Source organism: Coregonus clupeaformis, chromosome 27 (genome assembly GCF_020615455.1).
Source record: "Coregonus clupeaformis isolate EN_2021a chromosome 27, ASM2061545v1, whole genome shotgun sequence".
Lineage (NCBI taxonomy): Eukaryota > Metazoa > Chordata > Actinopteri > Salmoniformes > Salmonidae > Coregonus > Coregonus clupeaformis.
The window spans coordinates 46,863,608-46,875,635 of NC_059218.1; the positions used below are offsets into that span (position 1 = coordinate 46,863,608).

Consider the following 12,028-nt stretch of genomic DNA (forward strand, 5'->3'; position numbering starts at 1 on the left):
AGGATAAATAATAAACAGTGACTAGGCAACAGGATAAATAATAAACAGTGACAAGGCAACAGGATAGATAATAAACAGTGACAAGGCAACAGGATAGATAATAAACAGTGACAATGCAACAGGATAGATAATAAACAGTGACAAGGCAACAGGATAGATAATAAACAGTGACGAGGCAACAGGATAGATAATAAACAGTGACAAGGCAACAGGATAGATAATAAACAGTGACTAGACAACAGGATAGATAATAAACAGTGACTAGGCAACAGGATAGATAATAAACAGTGACTAGGCAACAGGATAGATAATAAACAGTGACTAGGCAACAGGATAGATAATAAACAGTGACTAGGCAACAGGATAAATAATAAACAGTGACTAGGCAACAGGATAGATAATAAACAGTGACAAGGCAACAGGATAAATAATAAACAGTGACAAGGCAACAGGATAGATAATAAACAGTGACAAGGCAACAGGATAGATAATAAACAGTGACAAGGCAACAGGATAAATAATAAACAGTGACTAGGCAACAGGATAGATAATAAACAGTGACTAGGCAACAGGATAGATAATAAACAGTGACTAGGCAACAGGATAAATAATAAACAGTGACTAGGCAACAGGATAGATAATAAACAGTGACTAGGCAACAGGATAGATAATAAACAGTGACTAGGCAACAGGATAAATAATAAACAGTGACTAGGCAACAGGATAGATAATAAATAGTGACAAGGCAACAGGATAAATAATAAACAGTGACAAGGCAACAGGATAGATAATAAACAGTGACAAGGCAACAGGATAGATAATAAACAGTGACAAGGCAACAGGATAAATAATAAACAGTGACAAGGCAACAGGATAGATAATAAACAGTGACAAGGCAACAGGATAAATAATAAACAGTGACAAGGCAACAGGATAGATAATAAACAGTGACAAGGCAACAGGATAGATAATAAACAGTGACAAGGCAACAGGATAAATAATAAACAGTGACTAGGCAACAGGATAGATAATAAACAGTGACTAGGCAACAGGATAGATAATAAACAGTGACAAGGCAACAGGATAGATAATAAACAGTGACGAGGCAACAGGATAGATAATAAACAGTGACTAGGCAACAGGATAGATAATAAACAGTGACTAGGCAACAGGATAGATAATAAATAGTGACAAGGCAACAGGATAAATAATAAACAGTGACAAGGCAACAGGATAGATAATAAACAGTGACAAGGCAACAGGATAGATAATAAACAGTGACAAGGCAACAGGATAAATAATAAACAGTGACAAGGCAACAGGATAGATAATAAACAGTGACAAGGCAACAGGATAGATAATAAACAGTGACAAGGCAACAGGATAAATAATAAACAGTGACTAGGCAACAGGATAGATAATAAACAGTGACTAGGCAACAGGATAGATAATAAACAGTGACAAGGCAACAGGATAGATAATAAACAGTGACGAGGCAACAGGATAGATAATAAACAGTGACTAGGCAACAGGATAGATAATAAACAGTGACTAGGCAACAGGATAGATAATAAACAGTGACAAGGCAACAGGATAAATAATAAACAGTGACTAGGCAACAGGATAGATAATAAACAGTGACTAGGCAACAGGATAGATAATAAACAGTGACTAGGCAACAGGATAGATAATAAACAGTGACAGCAGCGTACGTGATGAGTCAAAAAAGTTTGTTCAAAAAGGGTCAATGCAGATAGTCCGGGTAGCTATTGGTTAACTATTTAACAAACTATTTAGCAGTCTTATGGCTTGGGGGTAGAAGCTGTTCAGGGTCCTGTTGGTTCCAGACTTGGTGCATCGGTACTGCTTGCCATGCGGTAGCAGAGAGAACAGTCTATGACTTGGGTGGTTGCAGTCTTTGACAATTTTTAGGGCCTTCCTCTGACACTGCCTGATATAGAGGTCCTGGATGGCAGGGAGCTCGGCCCCAGTGATGTACTGGGGGGTATGCAGTACCCTCTGTAGTGTCTTGCGGTCGGATGCCAAGCAGTTGCCATACCAAGAGGTGATGCAGCCAGTCAAGATGCTCTGGTGCACCTGTATAACTTTTTAAAGATCCGAGGGCCCATGCTGAACCTTTTCAGCGTCCTGAGGGGGAAGAGACGCTGTCGTGCCCCCTCTTCACGACTGTGTTGGTGTGTGTGGCCCATGATAATTCCGTAGTGATGTGGACACCGAGGAACTTGAAGCTCTCTGCCCACTCCACTACAGCCCCTTCGATGTGGATGGGGGCGTGGCCTAGCCTGTAAAGTGTTCTAGCCTGTATGGACATTGTTTTTTTGCGAACAGGAAATAACGGTTTCAACATTTCTACATGGCGTGTAGCATTAGTGCAGCATGAGTGGGGCTCTAACACGACGCAGCCCCGACTCCCAGTGCAGACTAGCAGTGGGTGAGTGGAGCAGGCACAGTGTGTGCTATAGCAAAGGGTAGGTAGTCTGCGCTGATATAGACTTGATCCGTGAGACATCTGACAGAATAACCGTTTTTTTTTCTAGTATCTAAAAAGTACAGACGTTTCGGTATACCGTGCAACACTAGTATCAACTCACTCCTAAAAGTTTGACATTACCTACTGATTACAATCAATGGACATTATTGTTTGATATTTCTATGAAAACACCAAATCCATTGCTATATTTTCAGTCATACAAATGCTATGGTTTGAGTCCAGCCAACCCTGCTCACCGTATCAGCGTCGACGTAGAGCGTGGGGCAGTCGGAACACGTTGTCAACATGTCAGATGACCTCACGAACTTTGACCCGATGCCCCTCAGGCCGTCTCCTAGGTAACCAGCGGCGTCACTGGTCAGGGAACAGAACTTAGACTGGATGTTCTGAGAAGAGAGCGAGAGAGAAAGAGAGAGAAAGAAAGAGAGAGGGGGAGACGTTTCATATTATATAAAACATAAGAGCAGTTACACCAATGACGTCACACCAATGACTGTTACACCAATGACTACATAGAACCTTGCAGAGTTTGATCAGTTGATTTATTGACTGACTGATCAATCGACCTGATTGATTACCTGGAAGAGCGATGAGAAGACGTGGAAGGTATAGACAGCACAGGAGCCGTCTGAGTCGGTGACCAGATGGTTGATATGGCAACGCCACGCCTCCTCTGCGTCGTCACAAACAGTGGGCTGGAACGCAGCCAAGATGGCGGAGAAGAACGGTGAGGGGGGAGGAGGGAAACCAAGGTCCTCTAGGTCATCCACGTCATCACGGAGACTATCAGCATGGCAACGGGAGCACGGCAACGGGAGACACAAGAATGGGACAGGCACACAGTAAGTTAGACATTGATTTAGGAGTGATACCACCACTACTCATTGATTTAGGAGTGATACAACCACTACTCATTGATTTAGGAGTGATACAACCACTACTCATTGATTTAGGAGTGATACAACCACTACTCATTGATTTAGGAGTGATACAACCACTACTCATTGATTTAGGAGTGATACAACCACTACTCATTGATTTAGGAGTGATACAACCACTACTCATTGATATAGGAGTGATACCACCACTACTCATTGATATAGGAGTGATACCACCACTACTCATTGATATAGGAGTGATACAACCACTACTCATTGATATAGGAGTGATACAACCACTACTCATTGATATAGGAGTGATACCACCACTACTCATTGATATAGGAGTGATACCACCACTACTCATTGATATAGGAGTGATACAACCACTACTCATTGATATAGGAGTGATACAACCACTACTCATTGATATAGGAGTGATACAACCACTACTCATTGATATAGGAGTGATACCACCACTACTCATGACCGCAAACTATGGCTGAACCGTGGTTGACTGTCCTCGACTATCGTAGCAGTTTTTTGTGTTGGGAACCGTGTGACCTGAGCCCTTTTCTTGTACAACTAGCTTATCAGCAGTAGTCATCTTGTTATCAGTAGTAGTCATCTTGTTATCAGTAGTAGTCATCTTGTTATCATTAGTAGTCATCTTGTTATCAGTAGTAGTCATCTTGTTATCATTAGTAGTCATCTTGTTATCATTAGTAGTCATCTTGTTATCAGTAGTAGTCATCTTGTTATCAGTATTAGTCAGTCATCTTGTTATCAGTAGTAGTCAGTCATCGTGTTATCAGTAGTAGTCAGTCATCTTGTTATCAGTAGTAGTCATCTTGTTATCAGTAGTAGTCAGTCATCTTGTTATCAGTAGTAGTCATCTTGTTATCAGTATTAGTCAGTCATCTTGTTATCAGTAGTAGTCATCTTGTTTTCAGTAGTAGTCATCTTGTTATCAGTATTAGTCAGTCATCTTGTTATCAGTAGTAGTCATCTTGTTATCAGTATTAGTCAGTCATCTTGTTATCAGTAGTAGTCATCTTGTTATCAGTATTAGTCATCTTGTTATCAGTAGTAGTCATCTTGTTATCAGTAGTCAGTCATCTTGTTATCAGTAGTAGTCATCTTGTTATCAGTATTAGTCAGTCATCTTGTTATCAGTAGTAGTCAGTCATCTTGTTATCAGTAGTAGTCATCTTGTTATCAGTAGTAGTCAGTCATCTTGTTATCAGTAGTAGTCATCTTGTTATCAGTAAGGGTCAGTCATCTTGTTATCAGTAGTAGTCATCTTGTTATCAGTAGTAGTCAGTCATCTTGTTATCATTAGTAGTCATCTTGTTATCAGTAGTAGTCATCTTGTTATCAGTAGTAGTCATCTTGTTATCAGTATTAGTCAGTCATCTTGTTATCAGTAGTAGTCATCTTGTTATCAGTAGTAGTCATCTTGTTTTCAGTAGTAGTCATCTTGTTATGAGTATTAGTCAGTCATCTTGTTATCAGTAGTAGTCATCTTGTTATCAGTATTAGTCAGTCATCTTGTTATCAGTAGTAGTCATCTTGTTATCAGTATTAGTAATCTTGTTATCAGTAGTAGTCATCCTGTTATCAGTAGTCAGTCATCTTGTTATCAGTAGTAGTCATCTTGTTATCAGTATTAGTCAGTCATCTTGTTATCAGTAGTAGTCATCTTGTTATCAGTATTAGTCAGTCATCTTGTTATCAGTAGTAGTCATGTAGTAGTAGTCGTCATCTTGTTATCAGTAGTAGTCATCTTGTTATTAGCAATAGTCAGTCATTTTGTTATCAGTAGTAGTCATCTTGTTATCAGTAGTAGTCATCTTGTTATCAGTAGTAGTCATCTTGTTATCAGTATTAGTCATCTTGTTATCAGTAGTAGTCATCTTGTTATCAGTAGTCAGTCATCTTGTTATCAGTAGTAGTCATCTTGTTATCAGTATTAGTCAGTCATCTTGTTATCAGTAGTAGTCATCTTGTTATCAGTATTAGTCAGTCATCTTGTTATCAGTAGTAGTCATCTTGTTATCAGTAGTAGTCAGTCATCTTGTTATCAGTAGTAGTCATCTTGTTATCAGCAATAGTCAGTCATCTTGTTATCAGTAGTAGTCATCTTGTTATCAGTAGTAGTCAGTCATCTTGTTATCAGTAGTAGTCAGTCATCTTGTTATCAGTAGTAGTCAGTCATCTTGTTATCAGTAGTAGTCATCTTGTTATCAGTAGTAGTCATCTTGTTATCATTAGTAGTCATCTTGTTATCAGTAGTAGTCAGTCATCTTGTTATCAGTAGTAGTCATCTTGTTATCAGTAGTAGTCAGTCATCTTGTTATCAGTAGTAGTCATCTTGTTATCAGTAGTAGTCATCTTGTTATCAGTAGTAGTCAGTCATCTTGTTATCATTAGTAGTCATCTTGTTATCAGTAGTAGTCAGTCATCTTGTTATCATTAGTAGTCATCTTGTTATCAGTAGTAGTCAGTCATCTTGTTATCATTAGTAGTCATCTTGTTATCAGTAGTAGTCAGTCATCTTGTTATCATTAGTAGTCATCTTGTTATCAGTAGTAGTCAGTCATCTTGTTATCAGTAGTAGTCATCTTGTTATCAGTAGTAGTCAGTCATCTTGTTATCAGTAGTAGTCATCTTGTTATCAGTAGTAGTCAGTCATCTTGTTATCGGTAGTAGTCATCTTGTTATCAGTAGTAGTCAGTCATCTTGTTATCATTAGTAGTCATCTTGTTATCAGTAGTAGTCAGTCATCTTGTTATCATTAGTAGTCATCTTGTTATCAGTAGTAGTCAGTCATCTTGTTATCATTAGTAGTCATCTTGTTATCAGTAGTAGTCAGTCATCTTGTTATCATTAGTAGTCATCTTGTTATCAGTAGTAGTCATCTTGTTATCATTAGTAGCCAGTCATCCTGTCTCTGTCTGGGTCTGGGTCTGTTCCTGTCTCTGTCTCTTTCTCTGTCTGGGTCTGTTCCTGTCTCTGTCTCTGTCGCTGTCTCTGTCTGGGTCTGTTCCTGTCTCTGTCTGGGTCTGTTCCTGTCTCTGTCTGGGTCTGTCTCTGTCTCTGTCTGGGTCTGTTCCTGTCTCTGTCTGGGTCTGTTCCTGTCTCTGTCTGGGTCTGTCTCTGTCTCTGTCTGGGTCTGTTCCTGTCTCTGTCTGGGTCTGTTCCTGTCTCTGTCTGGGTCTGTTCCTGTCTCTGTCTGGGTCTGTTCCTGTCTCTGTCTCTGTCTGGGTCTGTCTCTGTCTCTGTCTGGGTCTGTCTCTGTCTCTGTCTGGGTCTGTCTCTGTCTCTGTCTGGGTCTGTTCCTGTCTCTGTCTGGGTCTGTTCCTGTCTCTGTCTGGGTCTGTTCCTGTCTCTGTCTGGGTCTGTTCCTGTCTCTGTCTGGGTCTGTTCCTGTCTCTGTCTGGGTCTGTTCCTGTCTCTGTCTGGGTCTGTTCCTGTCTCTGTCTGGGTCTGTTCCTGTCTCTGTCTGGGTCTGTTCCTGTCTCTGTCTGGGTCTGTTCCTGTCTCTGTCTGGGTCTGTTCCTGAGTAGAACCTAACATTGTTATCATTAGTTTTTCATCAAAGAAAATGTAAATGTATTCCTTCATCACTGTATTAATGTGTGTCCCACACCTGGGCAGACAGCTAACAGGGGTCTACAGGTTGCTGGTCCAGGTTGCTATGTTTATCTGTGTGTGTATTTGCTCCAGTACCTGGGCAGACAGCTAGAGTCTAGAAACCCCAGCGGGGGTCTACAGAGCTCCATGCTGTGTCCATGGTGTCCATGGTGGTCCAGGTCCAGAGGCTGACCAGCCAGGTCCAGAGTGAAGCTCTCACCCTCCCAACAGTCAGACCCCAGGCCCTGGGGAAGGTCATTCACACTGAGAGACAGGTCAGATCCCAGGCCCTGGGGAAGGTCATTCACACTGAGAGACAGGTCAGATCCCAGGCCCTGGGGAAGGTCATTCACACTGAGAGACAGGTCAGATCCCAGGCCCTGGGGAAGGTCATTCACACTGAGAGACAGGTCATCGTCCTGTCCCTGGGGAAGGTCATTCACACTGAGAGACAGGTCATCGTCCTGTCCCTGGGTGTCTTCATCCTCACCACATACACTCACACCCCCCTGGAGGAGGGGACGAGGAGGGGGGAGGAGGGGGGAGGAGGGATGGAGGAAGAGAGAGAAACACCATGAGGACCAAGGCCTTTGTCTAATTGTGTTTTTTAAGTCTTTACGTGGGTGCCTGCCTGTATGTATACTAACCCGTAGTCCTCCCTGCTCGTCATGCGGAGGTCCCTGGCTGGTCCCTGGTGTGGTGGCGTTGAGGGATTGTGGGTCGGCTGACGAGGTGTCGTACGACATAGAGAGCGAGTCTGTGTGGTTGGTCTCTTCTGATGGAGAGAGGTTAGTCTGCAGGGAAAGGCAACATAAGACATCTCATTTCTGGGACAAACAATGGACCTACATATACAGTACACTTCAGACCTTCTTCTGATGACCCCAAGTTGCCATGTCCTGGGGTCAGTTTTAAGACTATGGCCGTGCTTGGGACCATTTTAGTGATATTCACGTTGTGTTCTGTTGCGGTTGTGTTATGTTCATCTCATGGTCAGTACTAACCAGTTGTGAGTGAGACAGACTCTGACTAGTAGAGGACTCGTCTTCCTCTGATGATTGGTCAGAGTCCTGTGGGTCTTCCTGTCCCAGGCTGGGGGTGCTGCCAGAGTGTTGGCTCTCCTCCAGCAGGTCACCCAGCTCTGTACTGTCCAGAGAACGCCTCCGCACACCCCAGTTAAAGTTATCCACGCTCTCGCCCTGAAAACACACACACACACACACACACAGGTCAACTTTAGCAGTGCTCCTCTGCAAAACTCATATCTGGTATGCATTTGTTCAAAAATGGCACACAAATGTCATCAGACTTAAAAGGATAATTCAAATAAGTTACAGAATTACTTTGGTAAAAAAAAACACGTCTATGTCATTTTAGAATTCTGGGCAAACTATCTCTTGAACTATTCATGGGTTGCATGTTTCGTCACAATATTGTTTTGAATGTTCATTTTGAACTGATGCCCGACAGCATTCCACCCAATGCATCGTTAATGAGCGCTGATGAAGATTTTATCAAAAGTGAATTATAGTGGCTTGGAAATACAATGACATTCAAAAGGAGGTATATAATTAGTAAGAAAACCTTTTGTCATAATTTTGATGTCACCAGATTGACTTTAGATGCAGTATAACGTTAACTAACTAGCTAAGATTGAGGGGAGGCCACTGGATTTTAGCTAGCTAACGTTAGCATTGCTAGCTATTTTTGACTAACTTTGCTAGCTAATGACAACATTGCCATCTGTCTAAAGTAAATTTGACAACAAGATAATGCAAAGTTTTTTCCTACTAAATATTTGACTACTTTAGCAATGTCATCATATTTCCAGGCACTATAGTGTAATTTAGACTAAATAGTATTTAGCCTCCGTCCAGATTTACTGGGTTTATCACCACTTTAGGGCACCATAATGGCGCCGCCAGTAGAGGGCGGTTTGAGAACGTTCATAACAACGGCATGATGCAACCGAGTGACGGAGGTGCAACCTATGAATATCAACATCCATAAGTTACCGTAACAACACTACAGCACTGTTATGAGCTCATGCACAGAACAGCTGACTGGATCACCATAGCAACAGGTATTTAAGTGTGACATCATCAGTGCTGCCTACTGCACACGCTCAGAGCACCACATTCTCAGAGTGAGACCGAGCTTACCTGGAGCTCCTAACGCAGCAGAGGGGAGAGAGAGAAACACAGAGTTAGAGAGAGCGAGAGAGAGAGATGGGGGGAAGAGAGAGAGAGAGATGGGGGAAGAGAGAGAGGAAGAAAACATGACAGAAACAGTGTGTTAGGGACAGAGAAAGGGAGAGAGAAAGGGAAAATACTGTATATACATTTGTAAAAGCTAAGATGTACATGAGTAACGTCAGTGTGGGAGTGGCCTGGCACTGTCTTTGGTAACAGTCTAAGTGGGTGTGGCCTGTCTCCTTAGTAACAGTATGGGAGGATGTGGCCTGTGTCCATGGTTACCCTTAGTGTGGGTGTGTCTCTGTCTCCATGGTAACTGTCTCACCTCTCCGTCCTCCAGCTCTACATCCAGGAAGTCAAAGTCTCGGAACACTCTGAACTGCTGCTCCGACGCCGTGTCATCCAGCGTGTCTTCTCTGGTTCCACCCTCCTCCGAAGACACGCCGCTCCCCTGAACCTCCATCATCATGTCCAGGTCCCCACAGGACGAGAAGATCACCTGGAGGACAGGTAAACATAACGACAGGTTTATAACAGTGTAATGACAGTCTGCACCTCCATCAGCTCCAGACCACCTGAAGGAGAAAGGGACAGGTAAGGAGAAAGGGACAGGTAAGGAGAAAGGGACAGGTAAGGAGAAAGGGACAGGTAAGGAGAAAGGGACAGGTAGGGAGAAGGGGACAGGTAAGGAGAAGGGGACAGGTAAGGAGAAAGGGACAGGTAAGGAGAAAGGGACAGGTAAAGAGAAAGGGACAGGTAAGGAGAAAGGGACAGGTAAGGAGAAAGGGACAGGTAAGGAGAATGGGACAGGTAAGGAGAAAGGGACAGGTAAGGAGAAAGGGACAGGTAAGGAACAGGTAAGGAGAAAGGGACAGGTAAGGAGAAAGGGACAGGTAAGGAGAAAGGGACAGGTAAGGAGAAAGGGACAGGTAAGGAGGGGGATGTTGACTCACCGAGGGGTTTTTGGTGAGGCCAACCTCTTGTCCACACAGAGACAGAACATTCACCAGCTTCTCTCTCGTTCTCTTCTGAAGGAAGAAGTGTTATTCAACATATGAAATATAGCTTTAACATTTACATATTATGAATCATCTTCTTCAACTAAACACCCTAACATAGTTACAGTACCACAATGAAACAACCTTCAACAAACCACTTCAAAACAAAACAACTGAACAGGTCTCTCTTGCAAAATAAATCTCAATGAGACAAACCTGGATATTTTTTTTAAAACACTGACTGTCTCCCTTTGACTGAGTGGTGTGTTACCTGTGAGGACTGAGGTCTCTTCCAGCTGACAGGCACTAGGACGGTGTTGGAGTTAGAACCAGAGGAGGTGGAGGAGGTACTACGGGTCACAGCCCTGGCCTTCCCCTCTCTACCCCCTGACCCCTGCAGCTCATCAAACCTCCGCCCGATCACTGGAGTCTAGGAGAGAGAGAGAGACAGAGAGAGAGAGAGAGAGAGCGAGGGTTGTCAGTCGTTCAAAGTAAGACGGAGTATGCGTTTCTGTGTTCGATGGCTCTCCCACCTCTGAGATGTCGAAGGTGAAGTCCAGTGTCTTGCCGGGAAGGGCCTTGGCTGATCCGTCCCAGATCCTACTGACCTCCAGGTTAGAGAGGTCACTGTGGGCGTGGCTATACGCCGGGTGGACCAGACTGGCTGACCTGGACACCACCAGCTTCAGGATGTTCAACGCATCCTTCCAGTGCACCGTCTGATGAGACAGACACACACAGGGAGAGGGTTATACACACATACACACACAGCCAAATGTAGGACGCACTGTCCGAAAACACAAAGGATGACTTCCAAACAAACACATATACAGTATTTGGGGAACATTGTAGTACTTGGGAGATATTGTGGTATTAGTGCAGACATATGCAGTATATGGGGTAGATATTGCAGTATTGGGGCAGGTATTGAGGTGGGTAGGTAGGACTGACCTGTACAAACTTCTCGATGGTCTTCAGGACGTCAGCGTTGAACTGTTTGACCTGGACAGCCGTCATGTCCATGTGGCTCAACAGACAGTAGATGATCTGGAGCAACGACTGTTGCATGCTGGGTAGGCCCTTGTCCAGGAGCTACAGCAGAGAGAGAGGGGCAGGGAGAGGGGGAGAGAGAGATAGAGAGAGCAAGAGAGAGAGAGAGACATTTCAATGGTTACTGTTAATATTTGTTATGTTTATTTCACTTTTGTTTATTATCTATTTCACTTGCTTTGGCAATGTAAACATATGCCCCTTGAATTGAACTGAATTGAGAGAGAGAGAGAGAGAGAGAGAGAGAGAGAGAGAGAGAGAGAGAGAGAGAGAGAGAGAGAGAGAGAGAGAGAGAGAGAGAGAGAGAGAGAGTGATGATAAGCTGTAGACCATACTATCTACCAAGAGAGTTTTGATCTATAATTTTCATAGCTGTCTATTTACCACCACCAACTGATGCTGGCACTAAGACTGCACTCAACCAGCTCTATAGGGCCGTAAGCAAAGCTCATCCTAGTGATGTCACCTGTGCAACTAGAGGCTAAAGAACTCCAGACACAGAGACACATACAAAGCTCTCCCTCGCCCTCCATTTGGCATATCTGACCATAACTCTATCCTCCTGATTCTGGCTTACAAGCAAAAGCTCAAACAGAAAGTACGAGTGATGCGCTCAATACAAAAGTGGTCTGATGAGGCAGATGTTAAGGTGCAGGACTGTTTCGCTAGCACAGACTGGAATATATTCCGGGATTCATCCGATGGAATTGAGGAGTTTACCACAGCAGTTACGAGCTTCGTTAATAAGTGCATCGACAA

General features: G+C 43.2%; 1 protein-coding gene across 1 annotated transcript in view; it reads right to left on the reverse strand.

The window, feature by feature from the left end:
- The window catches only part of fryb (furry homolog b (Drosophila)), a 154,312-nt gene that overhangs the window by 20,071 nt on the left and 122,213 nt on the right, over positions 1-12,028 (reverse strand). Inside the window, exons 49-58 of the mRNA XM_045208247.1 lie at positions 11,171-11,311; positions 10,753-10,938; positions 10,491-10,649; positions 10,175-10,249; positions 9,547-9,720; positions 8,031-8,225; positions 7,674-7,820; positions 7,123-7,535; positions 3,091-3,295; positions 2,749-2,898 (exon numbers count right to left, since the gene is read on the reverse strand). Coding sequence (XP_045064182.1) covers positions 2,749-2,898; positions 3,091-3,295; positions 7,123-7,535; positions 7,674-7,820; positions 8,031-8,225; positions 9,547-9,720; positions 10,175-10,249; positions 10,491-10,649; positions 10,753-10,938; positions 11,171-11,311 — 1,845 coding nt within the window. The remainder of the gene's footprint in view (positions 1-2,748; positions 2,899-3,090; positions 3,296-7,122; positions 7,536-7,673; positions 7,821-8,030; positions 8,226-9,546; positions 9,721-10,174; positions 10,250-10,490; positions 10,650-10,752; positions 10,939-11,170; positions 11,312-12,028) is intronic.